Consider the following 26,875-nt stretch of genomic DNA (forward strand, 5'->3'; position numbering starts at 1 on the left):
GTCGCACAGCGGGGAAGAGCAGGAGCTAGAATTTGAACCTAGATCTGTGTGATTTGCACAGGGGCTCAGTGAGCTGAAGTGACCTGGCCCTCCCCGGCCTCCAGGCAGGGCGTGTCAGGGCTTAGGACTCCCCACCCCCAACCCCGTCTAAAGCCTTGACTGGCAGGCAGCCCAGCCACCCCTTCTCAGCTGAGTTCCAGCTCTGGACGAGACTCCTCCCATGGGGTGACCCCCTGGGCCAATCCCCAGCGACCCCGCCCAGCTGCGGGTGAGCCAGGCTGTGCCCCAAGGAGCCTCTTTCTCCGTACTTCTTCCGCTTTGTGGGAGCAGAAAGGTTAACATCCCTGGGGACCAAGGGGGTGGGGGTTCCTGGGGCTCAGGGCAGCCCTTCAGGGCTCAGGCACTGGGGAGAGAGACACACACAGAGATCACTCTACTTGGCCAAGGGAAAGTGGGGGACGGGGCATGATGGCTTTTCTTGTGGCACTTTCCAGGGTGTGTTTGTGGGAGAAACACGCACGTGCACCCACACCACGCACATGCTTGCCGTGGCAAGAGTGGGAGGCGGCACCGTTGCTCCGTGGGACCGCACAGGAGAGCTGGTGCGTCTCGCCAGCCACGTGCTGGGCAGTGCGGGAAGGGGTTTACACACTTGCCGAGAGTTCCTTCTCCCAGGCCCGGTGCTGATTGTCACCTCTTCTCTGTGAGTGGGAATGATTCTGATGCCCGTTCAACCATGTCACTGGAAAGGCTCAGAGAGCTTAGGACACTTGCCTAAGTTCACCCAACCTAGACGGGCTGGGTCTGGGGTCTGGGTAGACCCAGCAGTCTAATGCCAAGGTCTGTACTCTTGTCTTAAGCACATACCCATGGTGTGTATTTCTCCATCCAGAGAGCGCATGCTCATTGAGCACCTGCAAATTGGCTAATGAAAAATTAGTTCCTTGTGGTCCTGGGTGAAGATGTCCTACAGTTTATACCCAGGAGTGGATGTGCTGGGGTATGTGGGTCACCCTCTTAGACTTGGGGCTCTTCTCCCAGGGGACGTCATGGAATTTGGGGTCCAGGGACCAGGCCGACCTAGAGCTCAAAGCTCAGATGCCAAGGTCAAAGCCAGGCTGGGCCAGGCTGGCACGGGGAGCCTGCACGGGCGCCGAGCAAATCCTGAGTTTCCTCCTTAGCGTGGGGGTCAAGGCTGCTCTGTGTCCGGCTCCAGCCCCAGGTCAGCCCACGGGGTCTCTGCCTCCTGGCCTTGGGGGTCACATTCCTCAAACTTCGGGAGGCTGAGTCACTGCACCCGGGGCTTCTGGAGGTACACAGGCTGGCAGGACTGGGGTGGGCGGCAGGGGCTGACCCCAAGACAGAGTTGTGTGTGTGTGTCTTTTTTCTCCCTTCTCTTGAAGATGACCCTGGCTGTGAGTGACAGGCTGGATGAGAAGTTAGGTTACAGGGGACATTTTTAGCAGGGAACACACCCTCCTGGGCAGATCTGCCTTGCGTGTGAGTCATTGATCGGCTCTAGAGTGGCCACTTCTGGAAAACCCCTACTGCTCTGGAAAATCCACGGGCAGGACCAAGCAAGAAGTGCCAGTGGGGACAGGGGCTGGTGGCATGGAGAAACAAGCAGCCGTCGGTTCCAGCCGCCCCTGACACCAGTGGACGCCAGCCCCAACAAGGAGATGGGAGGGAGGGGACTTTTCACAGTGGCCCAAGGATCCCTGTAGCATCCTTGTTCCAGCTGGCACTGCCCGCTTAGCTCCCCAGCTCCCTCTGGATTCTCCCACCTGCTGTATCTGTGTACCTGGGAGACACACAGTGTGACACAGGGCTTCCCAAATTCAGTCAGTCCTGGCCACCTTCCCAATTTTATCATATCCGTGTGCCACCTGGGCTGTTATTTACTTTATATTTCTATTTAAATGGAGTCACTGAAAAATGCTTAAAAATACAGTCATTTAAAATATATTTATGTCACTTCTATAAATGGAAAACCAACAGCCCTGGCAAAGGTGGGGCGTAGCTAGGAAGGTGCATATAACGAAAGCGGAGCAGACCTGATAAAACGTAGCCAGAGCCTCTTGCCTGCGGAAGCCTCTTGATTCGGCAGCTGCTGTTTGTCGCTCAAGGGAGGGGAGCAGGTGTGCGAGGCCGTGCTCAAGGCAGGCTGGCACCACGCCGGGACTGGATCCTGGAGGTGGTCAGCAGGCTTGAAAAAGCATTGCTAAGTTTCAGTTCTCCAGCATTTCCCATTCGTCGTTCATCGTCTTGCTGTGTCCCTGTCCCTCCGCTGTGCTCACGCAGGGGTTCCCGCAGGACTGAAATAAACATGTGTCGGGTGCCTCCTTTGTGGCCACGTCCCCCACCGATGCCCTGTGCACTACAGGCTTCCAGTCATGTTTTTAACAGAGAGGAGATGGAAGGAACTTGAACTTCTGTGAGGCCGTAGAAAACGCTGTCGAAATTAGAGTGAGTGCTTGTCGGTGCCTAATAGACGTTGGTTGCACGAAGGAGCAAATGAACGAGTGAACAATCCGCTAGAATATAAACTCCACAAAGGTAGGTTTTCCCTCTGTTCTGTTCACTGCTGCGTCCACTGCCCAGAACAGTGCTTGGCCCTTAGTAGCTGCTCAGTGAACTTTCTTGAGTCAACGAGTGAATCAGTGAATCCGTGAATTAATGAGTGAGCGAATGAAGAAATGATTGAGCCCATAAATGAGTGTCGGCCCTTGCCCTGGACTTAAGAGATAGGCCTTCTGTAAACTTTCAGGCCCCCAGTGTGGCTGGCCGAGCTCTGAGCTGGGGACCAGGGGGTGGAGCGAGCCCACAAAAGAAGCCAGGAGAAGTACAGCCTGGGTTCCCCAGGCCGAAGCCCTCACTGAGGGCAGAGGAGCATCCTGGGAGCTGCTTTCACAGCTGGGGTGGGGCGGGTGGGTACCACCAGCAGCCAAACCCTCTGTAACATCCCCCTCATCCCATCCCACCAATAGGCTCCCCCCACCGAGCAGGGTCATCTGGATGGTAAAGTGAGGGGCTGTCACCCGTGCTGGGCAGTGTGGTGCCAAGAAGCGTTGCTCGTCTATAGAAGGCTCGATTTTCTTCTGTACCAGGCTCGGGTGGGGCTTTCTGAGCTGTGCGGATCTGTGGCAGCTTTCTCAGGAAAATCCCCAGGACTTCTAAGACAGGTGCTCCCCGACTGGAGTGTTTACATGCCGGCCCAGAACATTCTTACTGGGATAATGTTTAACCAGCGTGTGGTCCCCGTCACTCCGATTCTGGGTGGCTCCCTGAGGACCAGGCGAGGGGGCGGGCCTTCAGCCTTTCAAGAGCAGAGCAGCCCCGTGCCCTCCTGTAACTCCTGCCCATCTCAACCCCAGCAGCAAACTGGCATCCTCTTATCCTCTTGAAGTAGCGAAATGCTCTCTCTCTAGGCTTTTTTCTTAAGCTCATAGGGAAACCAGGACTTCAATTGTTTGGAAAACACTTGTCTTGTAAGCAAATTCTCGGTGCCCATAGAATATGGGCCCAACCTAGCTAAAATAGTCATCTCAGGACTGGTTATGATTTGTGACTGTTTCCTAGCTCACAAAAAAGAGGGAAACAGCATGATTGTGAAGTCCTCGAAGGCGGGCGCTGGGCCTTGTACTCGCAATCCCCACCCCATTCAGGGGCACGGGCGTGTTCACGTGCAAACACTTGTCCCAATATTGAAATCTGAGATGGATGGGACCGTACAAATCTTAGGGCATGCTGTTCCCAAACCTTAGTTTGCATAAGGACCCTCGGGGAGCTGGCTAACAATCAAGATTTCCAGATCCCACTGTGATTCATTCATTTACTCCTTTATTCATTCAACAAATGTTTTTTGAGTTCCCAGATTTAACAAATAAAAATGCAGGCTGTCCATATACTCGAATTTCAGATCAACAACGAATCACGTTTTAGTGTATGTCTCATGCTATAGTTGAAATGTATGCTAAAAAATGCTTTCTTGTGACCTGAAATTTACATTTAACTGGCCGTCCTATATTTCATCTGGCGGCTGTCAGTCTGCACCGAACACTGTTCCTGGTGATGGAGCTACAGCGTGGACAAAACAAGCCCCTGACTTCTAGGAGCTTACATGCTAGTGAGGAAGACAGGCACGCAAATAGATGCTGCAGGAAGGATGTTGGAGGGCATCGTGGCAGGGTACCACTTCCAGGCTTGTCAGGACAGATGCTACAGGAGGCATGTTGGAGGGCATCATGGCAGGGTACCACTTCCAGGCTCATCAGGACAGATGCTACAGGAGGCATGTTGGAGGGCATCATGGCAGGGTACCACTTCCAGGCTTGTCAGGACAGATGCTGCAGGAAGCATGTTGGAGGGCATCATGGCAGGGTACCACTTCCAGGCTTGTCAGGAACACAGCACACATCACCTCGCCATTGAGCCCTGCCAAGTCTGGGAGGGGTGTTAGCACAGTCTCCCTAACCCAAAAAAGAGCCTTCTCGTAGGAGTGGGCCGCCATGACACCTAGAACTGCTCACACATCAAAGGCTGCCTGGGGTGGGAGGGAGCAGAAAGGATGTTTCCGCCACAGTGTGGTGACAGGGTCTTTATGGTTGGCTAAGTGCAAGGTCAGGTTCCTCCTGGGATGGACTGCGCCGAGTGCCCGTTCTTTATCCGTCCTCTTCTTTTATTTTTTATTATGGAAAATTTCAAACACACGGAAATGGAGAGAATCATATAAAAGACTCCCCTCCCCCATGTTCCCAACATGAGTATCAACATTTTGCCGATCTTTTCTTGTGGTTGACCTTTTTCTGATTTTTGCTTTATCCTCTATTGAGGTACGACAGCCTTACAGTAAAATGCACAGCTTGGTGAATTTCGAGGATGACTTTTTGCCTGTGTTTACACCTGTGAAACCTCTGCCTGGATCGAGATGTGGAACATTCAGGGTCCCCAGCAGGCTCCCTCCTGGCCCTTCCTGGGCTCTGTGCTTTCATCAGTTGCAGGGCACAGTGGTGGCATTCTGTCGGGGGAAATATTTCTATAGATAAATAGAAAATTTTGACTCTCTCTCTCTCTCCCTTTTCTTTCTCCTTCCTTTCTTTCTTTCTAGTTTATTTACTGACCTAGTTATCAGGAAGGTAAACTCTGGATTGTAAAAAGATATAGAACAACCTAAAAAATAAAAAAGATACAGGGGGGGCCCCATGGCTGAGTGCTTAAGTTCACGCGCTCCGCTGCAGGCGGCCCAGTGTTTCGTTGGTTCGAATCCTGGGTGCGGACATGGCATTGCTCATCAAGCCACGCTGAGGCAGTGTCCCACATGCCACAACTAGAAGGACCCACAACGAAGAATATACAACTGTGTACCGGGGGTGCTTTAGGGAGAAAAAGGAAAAAAATAAAATCTTTTAAAAAAAAAATAAGATATAGAACAACCTAGATTAATTCAAATCAAAGTGGATTTAGAGATTAGCTGTTGTTTGGGATTATCTGTGTTCATCTTTTTTGTGTATGTGTGAGGAAGACTGGCCCTGAGCTAACATCTGTTGCCAATCTTCCTCTTTTTTTTTCTCTCCCCAAAGCCCAAGTGCATAGTTGTACATCCTCGTTGTAAGTCCTTCTAGTTCTTCTCTGTGGGATGACGCCATAGCCTGGCTTGACGAGCGGTGTGTAGGTCTGTGCCCAGGATCTGAACCGGCGAACCCGAGGCCGCTAAACTGGAGTATGCGAACTTAACCACTCGGCCACGGGCCGGCCCCTTTCTGTGTTCATCTCAAAGGCCTGAGCACTGAGCAGCTAACTCCAGTGGATATTGGAGATTGGAAGCAAAACCAGCCGTGGCGCCTGCCCCTCCCCGGCATTCACAGTGTCCCGAAGCTACTTTCCCAAGGTTGTCCTGGGAAGAACGAGGTCCCTGCCCCCACCGGTGTTCAGGGTTGGGGAAGGAGTCATTTAGGTACCTGACCAGAAGCTGCGCCAGCTGACCCCGCGCTCCCTCCATGACTCCCACGTGTCCCCTGCAGACTCTGCAGGAGATTTTCCAGGCAGAGAACACCATCATGCTGCTGGAAAGGGCCATCGCGGCCAAGGAGTGCCCGCTGAAGGTGGCGCAGACGAGGCTGGAGTGCCGGACCCGACGCCCCAACGTGGAGCTGTGCAGGGACATCCCGCATTTCAAGTGAGTGCTGGAGGCCCCAAGGGGAGGGTGGGTCTGGGGAGACCCCGGGGAGCCCGGGCCTGAGAAACAGACACCCACCCATCAGGACATCTACTCCCACATCTCAGCAGGGCCCTGGGTGGGGTGTGGAGTTCTGGGGGGGCCCTGGGTAGCCTCGCCACCGTGGAGGCCAGCCCTGCACACTGCAGCCTCCTCGCCTGTCTGACGAGGGATAGTTTTGTGGCTCAGCTATGTTCTGGGAACCCTCCAGCTTTCTCCTAAAAGCCCAAGCGGCAGCCTCCCAGGCCAGAGACGGGGCCTGTGCCCTTGGCGGCTCCACCCTTTCTCTGTCCTGGCTCCAGCCCACACACACTCATTCTCTGGCGCCCTCTTTGTAAAGTTCTCACCTGTGAGCCATGGAATAGCTTAATCCCGCCCGACACTTTAGCTAAGGAAGGGCTGCTCCTGTTGACACAGTGCCCCTCACAGAGGGGCGCAAAGCTCCCATGGGCCCAGAGTCAGGGTTTGTGAGCGTTGGGTGGGAGTTTGAAAGGGGGTGATGGGCAGGCATAGAAGACTCAGGTCGTCAGACGTCGGGGATTGTTTTCCTGTGAATGTGCTGTGTGCCTTGGGGCAGGCCACTTGGCTGCTCTGTTCCCTCCATGCTAGGGGCACTGTATTAGTTCTCTATTGCTATGTAACAAATTCTACTGAGTTGGGGCTTGTCCTCCTTCTAAGCCTGGATGGGGAGAGAGGTGGAGAACAAAGCTGGAGAAGTGAAGAGAGGGAGGAAAAATATTCTGAGAGAAATGCGGGGTGGTTCCATGGGAGGATGATTGCACAGCCTCGGCTTCTGCCTGAGGTCACCACCTAGGAAACGGAAAAGCTGGGTGTGTGTGCTGGGGGAGTGGGCAGGTAGAGCGACCCCAGGCTTTGAACTTGAGGCCTGACCACCTGCTCCTCAGCCTGCTGCTGGCCTGCGAGGTCCTCACCCCTGGAAGTGGGCACAGCGTGGCCAGGGTTCCGCCCAGCTGGGCTGGAAGGGGTCCAGGTCCTGGGCGAGGGCTGGGGCAGGCCCTCCTGATTCCTACTCCACTCACCCCTGCTTCCTAGCCGCTCAGGTTGGGCTGCAGCACGCCCTGAGACAGAGGTCTCTGAAACCCCTTTGTCCACCCCAGGGGGCCTGCACAGAACAGGGCTTCTGCGGGAGTGGCCAGATGTCGTCCTGGAGGACCTAACACTCTGGGACAAGCTCCCTGCCTCCTTGTCCTCCAGCTGTGCCATTGAGAGGGGTAGACAGGGAGCATGGATGGGGCCACGTTTGGCTCAGGAGCCCCAGGCAGTGTGTGTGTGTGTGTGTGTGTGTGTGTGTCTCTCTCTCTGTGCTCTGTGTGCATGATGTGTGTATGTGAGTGTATGGATGTCTGCATGACTGTGTTGGGAACTGAGCAGATAACAAGACTCAAGCCGTCTGTCTCTCCTGCAGCTGAATTGCCCCGGGTCTGTGCATTACCATCCTTGCCCCCCACCCTCCGACCCCTCTGACCACCTCTGGGCCTTCTTTTTCCTCTTCCTTCTACAGGTGGCCCCACTTCTCCTGACCCCCTCTAATCGCTCAGGTCCCATCCATGCGCATTCCCCAGAATGAGCACCCATTTAAATTTGAATTTAAATTAATTAAAGTGAAATAAAATATAAAACTCAGTTCCTTACTCGCACAAATCACATTCCAAGTGGTCAGTAGCCACGTGGGGCTAGGGGCTACCGCATTGGACAGCACAGAACAGAACGTTTCCGTGGCGGCAGAAAGTTCCGTTGGACAGCGCTGGTCCAGCGGTCCCCAAGGAGGGAAGGGGTCCCAGGCTGCTTCTGTCGCCTGTCCCCAGCCCAGGCTCGCCACCCTCATGTCTGACTCAAGGCCTTCTGGCAGCGTATCCTCCAGCCCTGAGCACAGTTTCACTGTCGCTTCCCCGAGAGGTGGGACCCACGGCACAGCCCCACAACCGGGCCCCCCTCACCGCTCACCTGGTGGGTTCATTTCCTGGGGCTGCGCTAACAAATCACCGCAAACGGGCTGATTTCAGGCAGCGGAAATATAGTCGCTCACACTTTTGGAGGCCAGATGTCTGAAATCAAGGTGCCAGCAGGGTTGGCTCCTTCCGGAGGCTCCGAGAGGGAATCAGTGCCCGCCTCTCCTGGCTGCTGGGGGCTGCAGCGCATCCTTGGCCTTCCTTGGCTTGTAGCCGCATCCCTGTGTCTGCCTCCGTCTCCACATGGCCTCCCGCCCTGTGTGTCTCTCCCTGGGTGTCAGATCTCCTCCTCCTTTCTTGTATAAAGAGACCAGTCATGGGACTTAGGGCCCCTCCTGAATCGGGGATGATCTCATCTCCAGATCCGTAGCTTAATTACGTCCGCAAAGACTCTCTCTCCGGAGAGCATCACCTTGACGGGCACCGGGGGCTTCTGACTTGGACATATCTTTTGGGGGACACTCTTCAACCCTCTCAATCTGGATCTCTCCACTCCTGCCCTCTTCCGGTCTCATCTTTCCACAGCAGCCTGGAGGTTATCCCAAAATATGAATCAGCACGTCATCCCCCCCAATCCAACCCCCTCCCGCAATGGCCCCCCACTGCACCCAGGACAAAATCTAAACCATTTGATTTCGCACATGCTCGGCTCTCTAGAACTGTGCTGTCCAGGTCAGTAGCCACCCGCTGCATGTGGCCCTTCCATTTACATTTAAATGACTTAAAACTAAATACGAATAAAGATTCAGTTCCTCTGTTGATCTCGCCGCATCACGTGTTGCTGAGCCCCATGTGGCTAGTGGCGCCGTATTGGGCAGCGCAGATGGAGACCATCTCCAGCGTCACATGGAGTTCGCTTGGGCAGCGCTGCGAACAGAAATAGGATACTTCTCTCTTGGTCTTCCCATGGCCAGCTCGTTCTCATCTTTTTTCTCAGCTCAAAAGTTCCGTCCTCAGAAGGACCTTTCCTGGTGCCTTTGGAAGTTTCCACAGAAGCAGAGCTTCAGAGAAAGGGAGTAGAGAGGCAGGAGAGGGGAGCCCAGCCTCAGCCTGATCCCACGAGGGGCTCTGGAGCATGAATTGCACCACACGTGGAGCTGCTCCCATCTTGACGGAGGGGACGGCCTTCCGTGCCCCCATGTTGGTGAGCCGTTGGCTTCTCTGGAGAAGTGTGGACCTGTGAGCCATCAGCAGCCAACACTCACAGCATCTGGGACACAAGTGCCCCAGCCAGTAAGGGGGACCTGAGCAGGGCCCCTAGAGCAGACACCACACCTGACCATTTTATCTATATGACGCTGGCCCTGTTATCTGGGTTTTAAAAAAATTGTAATAAAATACATAATGTACCATTAGAGACATTTAGCACGTTCACCGTGTTGTGTAACCACCACCAGAACATTTTCGTTCATTTCACCCAGAAGGAAATCCTCTATTGGGCAGTGACTCCCTACCCCTCCCTCCAGCCCTGGCACCCACTCATCTACTTTCTGTCTCTGTGGATTGGCCTATTCTGGACATTTCATATAAATGCAATCATATGTATAACCTTTTGTGTCTGGTTTCTTTCACTGAGCATCACATCTTCAAGGTTCATCCATCTCATTGCAGGTGTCAGGGCTTCATTCCTTTTTATTTTGGCTGAATAATATCCTGTTGCATGGATAAACCACCTCTTGTTTATCCATTCCTCCATTGATGGCCCTTTGGAGTCCATCCAAAAAGGTATTTCCACCTTTGACCCTTGAGGTTAGTGCTGCCCAAGTATTTGTACGAGTCTTGTTTGAGTATCTGTTTTCAGCTCTCATGGGTCTATACCCAGGAGCAGAATTGCTGGGTCACATAGTAGGTCTATATTTAACTTGCTGAGTTTTCCTAAACATCCTGTCTGTTTCTCCCTTTGTACTTCTCGCCCTGGGTAGCTCTGTTGTGTACGTACCTATCTGCCTGTTCTGCCCAGTCTGCCCTGACAGCTGAGCCTTGCCTGTCTGGCTCATCGCTGTCTCCCGGCACCTGGCACAGTTCCTGGCACATAGTAGGTGCGCCTGTGTTGAACGGCTGAATGAACTATGCCTTCTCCTCTGCTCTCGCCCCAGGCTCGTGAACGAGGTGTTCACCATCGACGACACCCTGCAGACCCTCAAGCTGAGGCTGCGGGAGACCCAGGACACGCTGCAGCTGCTGGTGATGACCAAGTGCCGGCTGGAGCACGAGCTGGCCATCAAGGCCAACACGCTCTGCATCGACAAGGAGAAGTGCATGGGCATGCGCAAGGCCTTCCCCTGCACCCCACGCCTGGTGGGCCACACCTGAGCCGCCGCCCCCGGCCCCCAGCATCCTGCTCCGCGCTGGTCCCTGATGCAGCATAAACTTGAAAAGGCAGAGAAACTAAATAAAAGAAAGTGTCATTTTCTCCCTTTCGTCCTATCATGAAAAATATATATATATAAAGAGCCAAAATAAATGTGCCCAAACCACAGATCCTGGGGCTCATTCCTTGCTGCAGAACGAGCCTCGTGAGAGATCCCAGGAGGAGACAGACTGTGGTCCCCTGGGGATGGAGCATTGCGAGGTTCTCAGCTTCCCCAGGAATGGAAGAGGCAGCATTATTTTTTTACCTGTGTGTCCGTTTAGGAGCACAGTATAGATCATGGCGTCCAAAGACAGGACACCGGAGCTGAGAGTCCAGAGACCAGCTGGCACTGAGGCGCTGTGTGGCCTTGAACAAGCTCCCAACCTGAGCATCCTCATCTATAAGATGAGGACAGTCCAAGCTGGAGGTGACTGTCAGCCGTGTGGGGCAGTGTCCAAAAATAGGATTTGGAGTCAGCAATCCTGGGTTTGAATCCAGCTTTGCTAAATGAGGTGTCTTAGAAATTGCTCTGGGAGAAGAAGGAGGCAAAATCAATTCTGTAGATGGGGCGGGAGGAAGCAGGTAAGGGCTGAAGGAAAGTTCTGCGAAGAAGTGACATTGCTTCACAAAGTTAAGCATGGAGCTGCCATACGACCCAGCAATGCTGCTCCTGGGTGTATAACCAAGAACATTGGAAACAGATTCTCAAACACATACTTGTACACAATTGTTCATAGCAGCACTGATCACAAGAGTCAAAAAGTGGAAACAACCCAAATGTCCATTAGAGAGTGAATAAGACACAAGATGTGGTCCACCCATGCAATGGAATATTACTCAGCCATGAAAAGGGAATGAAGCATTGACACAAAAGGCCACGTATGAATCCATTCATATGAAATGTCCAGATTAGGCAAGTCCATCGAAATAGCAGATTGATGGTTTCCAGGAGAGGGGAATGGGAAGTGACTGCCTAGTGGGTGCGGGGTTTTTGGAGTAATGAAGATGTTTTGGGACTAGACAGAGGTGATTACACAACATTGTCAATGTGCTAAATGCCATAGAATTGTTCACTTTAAGTGGTTAATTTTATGTTATGTGAAATTCACCTCAATTATTCAAGAGAAAAAAGAAGGGCTGTTGAGCTGAGTCTCGAACGCCGAGGATGTTGAGGCAGTTGGGTGGGGTTTCTGGTGAGAGGAGCAGCGTGGATAAAGGCAGGGAGCCACAGTCCTGGAGGGAGAAGCCCTTGGAGAGGCTTGTGAATCATCTGGAAGGGTTGGCTGAGGCCAGATCACGAAGGACAAATAGTTAAGACTTTTTTCCTGAGGTCGGTGTTTCCCAAACTTCGTCATTCACGTCAGCGCTCCCCAAGTTTAACGTGCCTGCGCACATCGCCCGGGGACCTTGTGACATGCAGATTCTGAGCCAGCAGGTCCGAGGTTGAGCCTGAGGTTGAGTTCCTGCCGAGCTCCCGGGTGAGGCTCACAGTCCAGGGGCCACACTTGGAGTAGCAAGAATTCCAATATCACTCCCACAACTTTTGCTTTAACCAAGGACTGCCTTTCCTATTATTCACTCAACCTTTTAGATTGTTGCACTTAAAAAAAAACAAAAACTTATTTTCAAGGCAAATTTATAGCGTGACTGTAAACAGGAAACCTGCTGTGCCCGGTGTCAAACAACAAAATATTGCTAGTGATGTCTGCTTGGGTCATATTGTCTGAAGCCTTCTCTGCTTTTGTTCGAAAGGGAGATCGCAAGTCTTAAAGAGGCGTTAAAGACTTCTTAGCATCCAGTGGAGACTCCGTCCTTGAGGGGAGTTTGCTTGAAAGAGGATAGAAAAGTCAATTTTCCTACAAATGAGTTTCAATGCTATTTAAAGCCTTGAACACGTCACACTTGCAGGCACTAGGAAGCCCATAGGATTTTTAAGATGGGGATTTGAGGCAACTAGATTAATGTTTTAGAAATAATTCTTCTATGCAGAGGAGAAGGAAGTTGGGGAGACCAAGGTGTTAGAATTTGAGGCACGAGATGCAGGGGGCCAGGATTAGGACAGGTGCGTGGGGAACATTTGTGAGGCTGATGCCCAGATCCTAAGAGTGTGGATTGTAAGGGGCAAATAGGAGACGTGGATGGGGCAGAGATGCCAGGCTTGGGCAGCTCGTGCTTGGGGATGCTGTGCCCTTGAGGAGGAGAGTGAGGGGGGCAGTAGATAGAGACCAAGAGAAGTCCACAACTTCTCTTTCACACGTGGTGTTTGAATCCTCATCTCAGGGATGTCCTGGCGTACATACCTGAAAGGCAAGTGGAAATGTGGTCATGGAGCTCACGAGAGAGGCTGGAGAAGCTATGCCTGGGGATTCAGGAGATGACCGAAGGCTCAGGAACAGATGGGCTGGTGCACGGAGATCCTGAAGAGTGAAAGAGAGGTCCACTGGTGGGATGTGATGCTGGGGAGGGCAGAGGACCAAGAGGGGAACAGAGAAGCAGACAGACGCTGGAAGAAGCAACGTCAAGGGGACCGCAGAAAGTTGCAAGAGTGAGGATGTTCAGATGAAGAAGAAAGAAAGTCTCTTGGAAGCAGGCATCCTAAATAATACCATTGTAGGGGAGGAAGAAATTTTTCTCTACCCTCTAGGTTCTTCTGGCTGGTCTAAAAATTAAATTGACATGAGACAGATTAACAGGAGAAAATCTAATTTAATTCCATACATACGGGAACCTCACATACAGGACGGGGTCAGAGACAGGAAGGTAAAGGGAGGTATTTATGCCATCTTGAGCCAAGGAAAGGAAGAGGGGCCCGGCTCTTCAGAGGGGAGGAGGGTAATTCAGAGGACGATAAGAAGAGCAGATGTTCAGTAATAAGAGGTTTGCCCTGCCATTCAGATCGGTCATAAAAATTTATTTCTGGTCATAACTCTTATTATGGGCAAGGCCCCCAATTTAAATTCTTTAAGGGAGAGGTAAAAGTTTCTTTTGAGCTTGCAAGGTCTCGATTACCTTTAGCTCAAAATATCCCACATGCCAAAGTGGCACGTCTTGGGGAGGCCTGTTCTGAACCCCTTCACCATTGACCTGGGGACCCACTGGCATACGCTTGGGGAGAGCAAATTGGCACTGTGTGTCAAGAGCCTTAGAAATATCCACAGCCTTCCATGTGTGAAGGTCTGTCTTAAGACTCTCTTGTTAGAAAACTATCCCAAACGCAGACTCAGATGTATGCGTTCAAGAATTATTTATCATAGGAAACCTCTGGAAGTTATGTCCAACAGCAGAGAGCAGCTAAGTAAAATGTAGCACCACCAAGTCATGGAATTTGGAGTAGCTGCGAAAATGACACTCACCAAATCCTTGCATGCTGAAGGAGTGTGCTCGTACCCAGCAGAGTACAAAATGGTGATTATAACCTGTTCTCAATTGTTCCAAACGTGCACAGGAAAAAAGACTGCATTGAAATGCCCTGGAATGTTAACAGAGTCGACGTAAGCAACTGCCGGTTTCTTATTTGTTTATATTATGAATTATCTATGGTGAACATGTGTTCCTTTATTAATTAGGAGGAAATGCTTTTCTAAATAGACTTTTCATTTTGCCGTAGTTTTAGATTTATAGAAAAGTTGCAAAGACGACACGGAGAGTTCCTGTGTGCCTTTCCCCCACCTTCCCCGATGTTAATATCTTATACAACTGTTTGCTGTGGTACCTTTGTCAAAACTACGAAATTAACAGGGGAGCATGACTATTAACTAAACTCCAGAATTTGTTTTTTCCACTGTTTATCCTTTTTCCGTTCTAAGATCCAGTTCAGGGGGCCACATTGCATTCAGTTATGAGTCTCCTCTGTCTATGGCCATTTCTCAGTCTTTCCTTATTTTTCATGACCTTGACAGTGTTGAAGAGTCCTTGTATTTGTAGGTCCCCGAAGGTATTTGTCAAACATCCCTGGATGTGGGTTTGTCTGGTGTTTTTCTCATGATTAGTCTGGGGTTACAGGTTTTGGGGGAATGGGATGGGAGATGAAGTGCCCTCTCATCCCTTCTGATCAGGGAGTTCACGACATCCCCATGACGTCCCTGGGGATGTTCATGACGTCCACGTGACCCCCCCTGAGGACGTTCATGAGATCTACATGACGTCCATGGGGGTGTTCCCGACATCAGCATGATGTCCTGGTGACGGATGTGCACCGGATCACTTGGTTACGGTGGTGTCTGGCAGCCTTCTCCACTGTGCAGCTACTGCTTTGCTGTTTCCATACTCTATTCTTTAGACCCGAGTCACTGAGTCCAGCCCACACGCAAGGGCAGGGAGGGTTAAGCTCCATCTCCTGGAAGGGGAATATTTACATAGATTATTTGTAATTCTTCTCTAAGAAGTGTATCCCCTCACCCTTATTTGTTCTGTCCTCTATTTGTATCAATATGCATGCATGGCCGTTTGTTTTATACTTAGGGTTATGGTCTGACACTATGTTACTTATTACACTGCTCAAATCCTGCCAGCTTTGGGCATTGGGGGCTCATTTAGGTTGGTTCCTCTGTTCCTTTGATACGCCCCCATCCTTTCGTTTTTTGAGCACGTCTTTACTTTCTGGCCCTACAAGATGCTCCAGGCTCATCTTGAATTTTTTTTCTGCTCCAGCCCTAGGATCAGCCATTTCTCTAAGAAGCCCTGGTTCCTTTTCTTGGAGAATAGTATTTAGAAACCAAAGTCTCGGTGCTGGGTGTGCTCATTGTTAAGTTTTTTTTTTCAGTTTTTCTTATTTTAGTAAGAGGCACATAGCAACATTTACCGTCTTAATCATTTTTTTTTTTTTTTTGAGGAAGATTAGCCCTGAGCTAACTGCTGCCAATCCTCCTCTTTTTGCTGAGGAAGTCTGGCCCTGAGCTAACATCCGTGCCCATCTTCCTCTACTTTATACGTGGGACGCCTACCACAGCATGGCTTGCCAAGCGGTGCCATGTCCACACCCAGGCTCCGAACCGGTGAACCCCAGCCGCAAAATTGGAACGTGCGCACTTAACCACTGTGCCACTGGACCGGCCTGGTAATTCTATTTTTAATTTTGAGGAATTCCCACCAACAAGGGTACTGGTTTCTCCACATCCTTGTCAACACTTATTTCCTGGTTTTTCGACAGCAGCCTTTCCAACGGGAGTGAGGAGATACCTAGTTGTAGTTTTGATTTGCATTTTCCTGATGATTAGTGATGTTGGGTTTGCTCATTTTTAAGAACATTTTTTGGTAAGAAAAAAGCTGAGGTGCCCAGGAGGCTCTGGATGAGCTGTAGGAGGTGGTTTTGCGGGTGACAGCATAGGAGGTGAAGTGGAGGAATGGGGACGCCCTGAGGTTTTAGTCACCTGTGTACCCTCAGCCTGCACACAGTGGGTGTCCCATAAATACTTTATTGAGCGAATAGTAAATGGCCAAACAAGTATATACCGATGCACGTGTATCCATCTTGGACCAGTGGGTTATTTCTGAGCACTAGGAGGAAAAGAGCGGGTTTCATTTGGATGTGAGGCGGTAGGCCTCCCAACCCATGTGCTGTTTACGACTGAGGGACCAGTGCTGTGGGATCCCCCTGGGGCTCTCAGGAGCTGGCAAGCTGACCGCAGCCTCGCGGGGTGGCTCCCCCGCTGCAGCCGGGCAGGAAATCCTAGAAATGACCCGAGTGTGGCTCCCTGCCAGGCCTGAGACCCAATCTGAAGACCTTGGGACACGTCCGGTCCACTCGTTCGCCCTGTTGGCTCAGGAGGGAGGCCGTCCAGCTGGCTTCGGGGAACGCAGCACTCCCCGAGCAGTGTGTGTGTGTGTGTGCATGCATGCACAAGCACGTGCTCATGCTCCCAGCCTTTTCCTGCCTCCATGGCCTAATGCAACATTTTAGCGTTTTTCAGAAGACCAGACGTGTGCTAGAAATCCAGCAGGCTTCAGAGAAAAAATGAGAAACCACAAGAAAGGAGATGGAGTTGAAGATGTCGGGACTGACAGGTTGACAGGCATGGACCTGAGTCTCAAGTTGTAGAAAGACTTCAAAAATGTACAGTCAGACATCGCTTAACAACAGGGACACGTTCTGAGAAATATGTCGTCAGGTGACTTTGTCGTTGTGCAAACGTCACAGAGTGTACTTACACAAACCTAGATGGCATAGCCTACTACACGCCTAGGCTTTAGGGTACTAATCTTATGGGACCACCATGGTATATGCAGTCCGTCATTGACCAACACGTCATTATGTGGCGCATGACTATATTGAATTAATTACCAACATTTAAATAAATTCTGCATCAAAGATGGGATCATCTGGCTCCCCTTGCGCCCACATTCCCCTGTGTAGCTGATATGCTGAGCTTGCCACAGTCATTTGGCCACAGTCCCCACCACTCCCTATTGCCATGCACCAGTCCTGCTTTACTCACATATGTTGCCTGCTGACCCTTTCGGCAACTGATTTCATCAGTCCCCCTGTTTGGGCCCCTTGAAAGACCATTTGATTCAGCCTAGAAAATTGAGGCCCAGGGGGTAGAGAGCAGAAGGTACTTCAAATGGGGTCACCCAACTACAGAGGTGGCAGATTTGGGGTAAGGACGAGGTCCCTTTGCTCCTGTCCAGTTGACTTCCTGTGACACCATGCTTCTTCCTGTGTGAACTGTTCAGAATTTATTATTGTGCCAGACACCAAAAGTGACTTTCTATCCTTGCAGTCCGCTTCCCAGTTGGGGTGCATGAAAAGAAGGGGCATGGGGTCTGAGACATAAAGGCTGGAGTTCTTGGGGGCCAGACACTTAACAACTTGAACACTTCTCTTCCCCAATTCCATTTCACTAATTCAGCAGAACCGAGTCCAGGAAAAGTGTAGTAAAACCTCAATAGCAATGCTCTAGGAATGCAAAAGTCCTGGGGATTTTTCATTTTCTGGTTAAGAAAATTGATCCAGAAGGCCCCTTTTTTTTTGGCTTTAACCTTTAGAACCACAGGCTGTTTCTTGAGTGAATGGATGAATGAGTAGACGGAGCCAGTGAGGGTCTCAAGAGGTGACACTTTCAAGCCCTCATCTTTCAGAAAAGAAAGGCCCACCCAGAGAGGCATAGTGACTTGCTCATGGTCACACAGCAAGTCAGAGGTGGAGCCAGGAGTCTCCGTCCCCTTCAGGGCTCCCAGGGCTGCTGCAGGAGATCCTTGCGAGGGTGTCAGTCCACTTTCTCGCCCCGGGTTAGGAGAGCTGAGGGGTCAGACTGAGTCTGTGTGTGCTGAGCGTGACCTCAAAGGCCCCAGAGTTGCACCCTCTGGTCTGGGAATGAAGGTGGCTGTAGATCAGGATGCACAGGAGGGCTGCCCTTGGCAACGGCGTTGCTCCAGATGAGGTGGTTCCCGTTCATTTCATTCATTCATTCATTCCTGTCTTCATTTGAAATCCTCACCCAGCACCTGGCACGTGCCAGCCCCTGTGCTGGGCACTGCAGCCCCAGTGGGGCGTACGCCAGGCCAAGTCCCGCCTCCGTGGCGCTCACGGCCACAGCTGTCTGTCCGAGGTCCCAGGGGAAACAACTCCATTTCCCTGAAAGGTGAATTTGCAGGTCCTCCTCTTACTCAACAGCCGGGTCAGAAGAGGCAGCTGGGTCTCAAATTCGCGGAAGCTGAGCTCCGCCAGTTCCACGCGGACCCGTCCTCCCTGTCCGCTGCCTGGGAACATCTCCAGGCCCTGCGTGAACCCAGGCTCTGCCCCCGATCTGTTCACTGAACCCACACCATGTGCCTTCACCACTGAAATCCCCCAGACGCTTCCCCCTGCCGTCTCTTCCATCTTCACTGAAGTGTCAGTGACATAGTGCAGGCTGCACACGTGTAAGGAGTACAACAGGGTCAGTGTTAACATACATATTCGCCCCAGAAACCATAGACACCATCAAGATAGCAAATGAATCCATCACCTCCAAAAGTTTTGTCCTTACCCTTTGTAATCTGTCCCTCAACCCAGTGATCGATGATTTGCTCTCTCGCTACAGATGAGTTTGTGGTTTCTAGAATTCTGTATAAATGGGGTCATACACTATGTACTCTTTTTTGTCTTCTTGCACTCAGCATAACTGTTTTGCGACTCCTCCTTGTCGTTGCATGCAGGAGTTACTTCTTTTTATTGTTGAGTAGTCCACTGTCTTTCCCATTGTGATTTGAGTAAACCCAGGCCTCTGCATTCCGTGAGCCTGCATGATCTGCGCCCTGCCCTCCCCACTCTGCTCCTACTCATCTCCCCACTCACTTCACGCCAGCCACGCTCTCTTTTTCTCCATCCCTCAACACGCCCACCTTATGCCTGCCCCAGGGCCTTTGCACTTGCCATCTCTGCTTCCTGGAATGCTCTTCACATGTATGGCTCCAGCTTGTCAGGTCTCAGCTCAAATATCACCTCCTCAGTGAAGCCTTCCCTGCCCACTCTACCTCACCTCCTACCTCTGTGACTGCCCCATTACTTTGTTTTACATACTTCACAGCACTTACAACCCCCTGACTTCACGTCATGCATTTATTGTGCATCTTTCCACCAGTGCGTGAGCTTCGTAAGAGCAGGATGAATGAATGAATGCCACTATGAACAACCCATGACAACCCATTTCCGTCATGATGCTTAGGTGCAGCTTAAAAACTCTGGCACACACTCTTAATAAGACGACGACGGAATCATCCATCAATGACAGAGCTGGAGGAAACCTCAGGACATCTAGAAAGATGTCCAGACATGAGCCAACTAGTGCATTTGAATTCCCACTTCAAGAAGCAGTGACTGAAGGCGAGAACCCTGTGCAGGCCGGCACCCAGCCCCAGGGCTTAGTCGCGCCCACGGCTGGCCGTCTTATACTCAGAGGGCCCGGTTTCGCTCCATTGAGATGATCCTGGAAATGAGCCCTTGAGCCCCCAGCATCCCCTTCTCTGGACCCGCGCCCATCTCCTCCTCCACACTCTCCCTCCGTCGTAGGTTTGATGACGCCCACCTCGGGGCCCACACGGGCCTCAGTCAACATGAAAAGCCTCCGAAACAGGGACCCCCAGACAGTTCGAGTCTGTCTGGCCGCCCCCTCACAGCCTCCACCGTGAGCGGGCCCAGTGCTGCAGCCTCCTGGTTCCTCTGGGCTCTTCTGTGGGCGACCTTGCCCTGTCCCTCTTGATCCTGTTCACCCCGCTCTGCCTCCCAGATTCCTGGCTCCTACCCCCAGCCTCCTGTACCGCCTCCCGACGACATCTCCAGCTCCACCTGCCCGGACCAGTGCCGCCACCCGCCCCTCCCTCAGTGCACACCCGCCCCCCACCCCGCCCCGCCCGGGAGTCCTTCGCTGCCCCTCCTTCTCTCACACCCGCCATCAATCCATCAGTGGGCCCTGGGAGCTCTGCCTTCGCAGTCGCTCCTGAACGTGACCGCTGCCACCTTCTCCATTACCATCCCGGACCAGCGGCCATCTTCTCTCACCTGGGGGACAGGTACGCTGGGGGTGAACAGGAGTCCCCCAGACCGTGGCCCCAGGGTGCTGACAGGTGCCACAAGAAGAGAAAGGCCTGAACACCAGACACGACGGACACTCAGGCAGATGGAGCCCATGGTGTTTCAGAAAAGAGCAACTTTGGAGTCACACAGACCTAGCTGGGAAGGTTCTGGAACATCAGCGAGGCTCCATCTCCATGTCTGTCTCATGGTCCCCCCTCGTGAGGATCCCCGAGGAAGCCTGGCGCCGTCAGGAGGGGAGCCTTGAGCTCAGGGAGACAAAATACGTGACGTATCTCAAGCAGTATTTACATGAGTATATAAATGACCATGGACGCCACTGTGTCAACCGATAGATTATTGAACTGACACTGGCCTTCTGTCGTTACAGATTTTTCTTGACAAATGCTGAAAACAAGGACTCTTTCATGTGGGGAAGGGGTCTCCTAGTTAATGTTTAAGAGGGCTGATGTGGTTAAAAGCGGGGCTTCCCAGTTAGACGTGGGTTCTAACTTGGACCCCGCTCCCTGCTAGCTGTGCTGCTGTGGGGAGAGCTGCTTAACCATCCTGAGCCGCGGTTTGCTCATCCAGAAAACGGGGCCAACAATGCTCTCCCACTGTTGGTACCCAAACACCCTGTTGAAGGGTAGTTGTTAAGACTAAGCATGACTCTGCATATAAAGGGGATTCGTTAGTATGTATTAAATACCTCACATTTACTGAGTACTTACTCTGTCCCAGGCCATTTTAAAAAGTACTATCTCATTGAATCATCACTCGGCCCTGCAACATGGGTTCTGTTTGTCATGTCATTTTGTGGGAGTGGAAATGGAGGCCCAGAGAGGTTAAGGAAATTGCCCGTAGTCACACAGCGAATAAATGACTGAGGCAAGACTTTTAAGCCCAGCTGTGTGATGTCGGTGTCTGAACAGCCTCCCGAATAAAGGAAAAGCAATCATTTAGGGTGGACCTGGAGTCCAAGAGGGGTCTGGCAAGGCCCTTGGCAAGGGCAGCCCTGCAGGGTGGTCTAAAGGAACAGAGGCCCCCACAGCCTTACTCAGTAAGCAGCTGAGCTGGGGGAGCAGCATTTCTCCATTCTCTGCTAACAAATAGCGACAATAATAATACTAATCGGAGATGACATCCTGAATGCTTGTGGCGTGCCCACTGCTTGACCCTGCATCTCAGGTCATCCCACACCCGTCCTTTGAAGTTACCAGCCCCATTTTACAGGTGAGGAAGCTGAGGCACAGAGAGGCTAGGTCTCTTGCCCACGGTAACGCAGTGAGGATGAGCTGGCACGGGCCCCCAGGTGGCTCCCCGGGCACCCCCCCACCCCCACCCCCCAGCCAGCGGCAGGCGACAAGGCGCTGGGAAGGAGGTGGCTGCATTTTTTCTTTGCCCAGAAATGTCAGTGCGTCACCATCACACAAAGTCCTGGCTGTTTGCTCTGTGGGTCCCGGGGCGCTCTGACAAGTGTCCCCTCAAGCAGGCTGGGGTGGGGGGAGGCAGGAATGGGAGGCAGATTCAAAGCACACAATTAAAATTCCTAAGAAACTATGTGGAGTCGTTCTCTTCCTCCCCAGAAACACTCAGAACATTCTTGGTCTCTATATGGACTGGGGCTGGGCCGTAAGCCCCTTGCTGCACCTTCTCCAGGCTCATGTGACTGCAGACTGGCTCCCGGAGGAATTCTCTGTGTCCCCGAGACAGCTGGTCCCTCCCTCCTCCCCGCCCATCTCTGCTGCTTGGGATTCCTGGCGCTCCTCTGGGGGCAGGCGCGGGTGTGGGCACCCATGGGGAGCAGAGCCAGGGCCTCTGGGGCGGGGAGCTGGGGCCCGAGCCGTCCCCTGCCACATGCCCGGCGGGTGTGGGCCTGGCAGTGTGTGTGTGTGTGTGTCCTGGGAGACAGTGTCCACAGCTGCCCACAGCTCAGCCCCAGGCAGTCTCAGAAGGCGAGGGAAAGCCACCAGCAGAGGATGCGACTCAGAGGACTGGCCCTCCCGAGGGACGTGTGGCCTCCTGTCCCAATGGGGGGTCACCCAGGGCAGGAACTGAGGAGCAGGCCAGCGAACCCTGAGGCCCCAGCAGCTGCGGGGGGAGGGGGGGCGCGGGGAGGCAGGGAGGAGCGGGGAGTGGCTGCTGAAAGGGCACAGGTCTCCTTGGGGGTGACGGAAACGTTTCGGAACTAGATAAAGGTGATGGTTGTACAACAGTGTGAATGGACTAAACACAGCTGAAATGTACACTTAAAATGGCTAATTTTATGTTATGTGAATTTCACCTCAATTAAAAAAAGAGAAAATCAGCTATGGCTGGAGCAGCCCAGTCCATTCCCCCCTTCTCCCAACCTTGTTGTCCTGCCTAGTGAACGTCTGTGTGGACTCCGGACCATTTCCACGAGATACAGGAAACGTATTGATGGAAATTGGAAGAGATCTTGAAGATTTATACAATAAATTGATGCACACACACAAATGAAAACCCTGGGGCTCGGGCCACACGCGCGGGACCCCGAGGGCCTCCTTACCTCGTGCTCCTCGCTTGCCTGACCTGGTCCCGGCCCTGCCCCCAGTCACTTCCCGAGGTGCTCTGGGCTGCTGTCCCCTGTCACCCCTTTCCTCTTCCGGTACGGGTGAGCTGGACACTTTCGCCTTCTCTTGGAGTCAGCATGAGGGTTTAAATGCGGGCACTGCGTGCGGCTCGTTCTCTGGGTGACTGTGGGCAACTCACTTAACCTCTCTGTGCCTCGGTTCCCTCACCTGTAAAAGGGGTACAAGGATAATAGTTTCTACTCACGGGGCTTAGCCAGTCATTTGGGATGACGTCTGGGAAGTGCGGGCCGCAGAGGCTGACACACGGCATGGGGCCCGCCAGCTGGAGGTGCCTGTTAGGCTGGTCCTGCTGGCCCAGTATCTGTCAGCAACCCCTGCTGTCTCGAGGGGAGCTCCGGGCCCAGGAGACTCTTCAGAGGCCTTGCCAGCCCAGAACTCGCTGATCCACACACGGGTTCGGCACGTGGCGGAGAGAGCTTGCTGACGGGGTCCTCACCACTGCCCCTGGAACAAGAAAGAGGAGGGGGCGAGAGTTCGATGCCCCCAGGAGGGTAATGAAGGGTGAGCCACCCCTGGAATGGAAGGATGCGGAAAACGCTGGTGGGCTATGGCCCTCTGCCCATCCCACCTCCCCATCCTGTTTCTCATAAACCCCAGAGGACTTGGCTTTTCCCAGAAATGGTCCCAGGAGCATTTTCATCAGTTTGCAGGCTGGGGGCTCATTCTCCTCCCCCCCGCTCTCCCCCTCCCCCCCACGTATCTCAGATTCTAGGAACTGCTCCGGGAGCTTTAAATCTAGTTGAAGAGGAGGTAGAGATGCTGGGTGGGTGGGCAGAGGCATCCCCCAGGTTATGGGGGCGGTGGGCCTGGCTACTGTTGAGGTGGGGAGATATAAAGTATTCATACAATTCAACAACAACGAAAGAACAACCTGATCACAAAATGGCCAGAGGACACGAACAGACATTTCTCGAAAGAAGATATACAGATGGCCAACGGGCACATGAAAAGATCTTTAACATCACTAACTATTAGGGAAATGCAAATCAAAACCACCATGAGTTATCACCTCACACCCGTCAGAATGGCTGTTATTAAAAAGATGAAAAACAACAAGTGTTGGAAAGGACACACTGCTCTCATCCACTGCTGGTGGGAGTGCAAACTGGTGCAGCCACTACGGAAACAATATGGAGATTTCTCAAAAAATTAGAAATAGAACTACCATATGACCCAGCTATCCCACTACTGGGTATTTATCCAAAGAACATGAAAACACTAATTCAAAAAGATATATGCACCCCTATGTTCATTGAAGCATTATTCAGAACAGCCAAGACTTGGAAACAACCTAAGTGCCCATCAACAGATGAAAGGATAAAGAAGATGTGGCATACACACACACACACACATACATACATAATGGAATACTACTCAGCCATAAAAAAGATGAAATCGTGCCATTTGCAGCAACATGGATGGACCTTGAGGGCATTATGCTGAGTGAAATAAGTCAGACAGAGAAGGACAAACACTATATGATTTCACTCATGTGTGGAAGATAAACTAACAAACACATGGTTAAGGAGAACAGCTTGGTGGTGACCAGAGGGGAAGGGGGTGGGGGGAGGGCAAAAGGGGTTAAAGGGCACATGTGTGTGGTGACGGATGGAAGCTAGACTTTTGCTGGTAAACATGATGCAATCTGTACAGAAGTCGAAATGTAATGATCTACACCTGAAATTTATATAATGTTATAAACCAGTGAGACTTCAACAACAAAAGAAAGAATTTTGCTGGAGATCTGGCCCCACCCCTCAGGCCCCGCCCCTCCTGGTTGTATGCAAATGAGGCCCCGTCTGTAGCCCCGCCCCCGGCCCCTGAGTGGACCTGGGGCACCAGGCCATTTCCCTGCCAACCCCACTTGGCAGCCCAAACCTCCGAGGGCACTGCCCACCTTCCCCCACTGCCTCCTCCTACCCACCAGCCTCTGCCGGCCTGCGGAGGGGCTGCGGATCCCAGACTGCAGGCGTGGGTGGTGTTGGCAGAGCTGGCTCAGTGGGCAGGGATGGGGAGGAGAGTCCCCCCAGGGGCTGACTGCTCTTCTGCGTTCCCCCTGCCCCGTCTGTCAGCATCTTGACAGCAGACCCCAGAGGGCAGAGGAGGTGGGCAGGACGTTGGAGCCGGGGTCCTAGGACTGCCTTCTGCGGTGCATCTTGGCAGTGGCACTGGAAAACGGACTCCCTCTGGAGCTGCCCACTGCCTGCTGGGCCTGAGGGGGTGCAGAGCGGACACAGCTGGTGGGAGCAGAGACCCGGTCCAGAAACGCCTGTCTGCCAAGGCTGAGAGAGGGGCTGGGCCTCGGCCTGCAGCCTCCCCGCCGCTCCCCTCCTCCCCATGCCAGGGCCCCCGTGAAGGAGAGTTGGGAGAGAAGCCTGATTCTACCAGAGTCTCTCCCAGGGCCTGTAAGGCTCAGTGTGTATATCCACTGAATGAAAAATCAAAGCCCCAATCACATCAGCCCTCTCACACAAAACTCTCCCAGGGCTCCCCAGGGCTCCTGGGGTCCCCCCCACCCCGACTTTGATGCTGATGCGCCTCTCCAGCTCCTCCTTTCTTCTGAGCTCCAGCCACACTGCTCTTCCCCCTTTCCCACCCCAGGGCCCTTGCACGTGCTGTTCCTGCTCCAGGACCATGCATCCCTCCCTCTTCACCCAGTTAACACCTTGTGCTTCAGCTCGCAGTCCGTTCCCCAGGAAAGCTGTACCTGATCTCTCAGATGGGTCCTCTCGGCTTCCTTTCCTTCCCAGTGCAGAGCTCTGTTTATCATTCCTGTTCCTTCTGGCAATGTTTCCAAACACCCTGGATAATAAGAATCATGTGAAGTACTTTTTAAAAATGCAGATTCCTGGGCCCTTTCCTTGCCCCAGAGTCAAAACCTCCCGGAGAGGGGGCGGGCTCTGGTTAAGAGCCCCAGGTGAGCCGCTCCATCCCTGTGGGAGGCTGTCTCACGGATGTCTGCGCCCCAGCTCGGCTCTGCGTGCCACAAGGTGGACACCATCTTCTTCTTTATCCTCGCGACCCCACCTCCAGCACGGCGGCTGGCACAGGAGGGGGCTCCAAGCATGGATAACTATCAAATGAGAGGGATTAGTGCTATAGACTAACTTGAATTCAATTCCAAGTGTTTGTCACCCGGGCTACACAAGGCTAGCACAGAAGAATCCCAAAGTGGATTCAGGTGTCCCCAGAAATTGGAGCAGAGAGAGTGCACAGGACATTAATAAAACGCAAACCGGGGTCTGAGATGGTTTGGGAAGGGGCCCCTGCCTGTGCTGTTAACCCCCGAGGAGGGGACAGAAGTGTCCCGGGGACCATCCTGAGGTAGATAAACCCACCCCTCCTCTGGGGAGGCACCTTCCCCCCAACACAGGTGGAGGCAGAAGAAATGTTGACACCCACGGGGAACTGAGAAAACAGAGGACAGGGTAACAACAACAACAAGAATAATAGTAACAGTAGTGAAGACACCCATTTTGGGCATCCTTATAATGCTAGGCCCCATCCTGAGACGGCATCAGTCAGCTGGTGCAACCTACCAGCTGCTTGGGCAGCGATGGCACCCCGATTTCCTGACCCGCACCCCCTTCCTGCCGCTTCCCTCCCCCTCAATTCCCACCAGGTGTTCAGCTCTGAATCGCAACAGCTCCAGCCCTCTTCCTCCCGGCGGGGTCCCGGATTTCCAACAGCGCCCCTCTCCCCGCCGGCCTTTGGATGCACGCACACCTGCCTCTCACACCAGGCTCTTGATTTGGGGTCCGGAAAACATCGCCACTGCCTTGGAGTGGGGGCGTGGGGTGGTGGAGCGGCCCCTCTGTCTGATGCAAGGGTGTAGGGGTGAGGGGAGGAGGGATTGGGGCGCAGCAGAAGAGGGTCCCCCCCCAGCTCTCCCCGCTGCTGGCTTCCCACCCTGCCGCCAGCCCCCACGAGGCCGCCGCTTGCATTTCAGGATTTTGCGCCTGGCAGGACGCCGCCCGCGACGTGCGTTTCCGAGGGGGCAGGGAGTGGAAAGAGAGGGCGGAGGAGCGACAGGCTTTCCCAGGGCCCTGCCCAGGCTGGGAGGGACAGTATCTTTGAGATCAAAACCCGGCTGGCCCACGCCCAGGCCCGCGGGGAGTCCCAGCCCCTTGATGGGGAGGGAAGGGATAGGTATGCAAAACAGGGGCGGGTCGCCCTGCAGTCACCGGGCCGCGAGGGGTTACTCTCAGTCCCCACCCCCCAGGGGACAGAAGG

General features: G+C 52.9%; 1 protein-coding gene and 1 long non-coding RNA gene across 3 annotated transcripts in view; one reads left to right on the forward strand and one right to left on the reverse strand.

Annotated features, from left to right (window-relative positions):
- TEKT5 (tektin 5) overlaps positions 1-10,597 on the forward strand; it is a 35,632-nt gene extending 25,035 nt beyond the window's left edge. The window contains exons 6-7 of the mRNA XM_014849928.3: positions 6,021-6,175; positions 10,281-10,597. Of these exons, the coding sequence (XP_014705414.1) occupies positions 6,021-6,175; positions 10,281-10,497 (372 nt within the window). The 3' untranslated portion in view covers positions 10,498-10,597. The remainder of the gene's footprint in view (positions 1-6,020; positions 6,176-10,280) is intronic.
- Positions 10,598-13,226: 2,629 nt separating this feature from the next.
- Positions 13,227-26,603, reverse strand: LOC123276920 (uncharacterized). Of its 2 annotated transcripts, XR_011494319.1 has the most exons (4): positions 26,369-26,603; positions 25,350-25,444; positions 22,827-23,086; positions 13,227-14,873 (listed from the first exon to the last, which is right to left on the reverse strand). It is a non-coding gene; the product is annotated as an uncharacterized lncRNA (long non-coding RNA). The 2 variants fall into 2 exon arrangements; XR_006513546.2 differs by lacking the exon at positions 13,227-14,873 and having other exon boundaries at positions 22,449-23,086; positions 26,369-26,506.
- Positions 26,604-26,875: the final 272 nt, after the last annotated feature.

This window comes from Equus asinus, chromosome 14 (genome assembly GCF_041296235.1).
Source record: "Equus asinus isolate D_3611 breed Donkey chromosome 14, EquAss-T2T_v2, whole genome shotgun sequence".
Taxonomy (NCBI): Eukaryota; Metazoa; Chordata; class Mammalia; order Perissodactyla; family Equidae; genus Equus; species Equus asinus.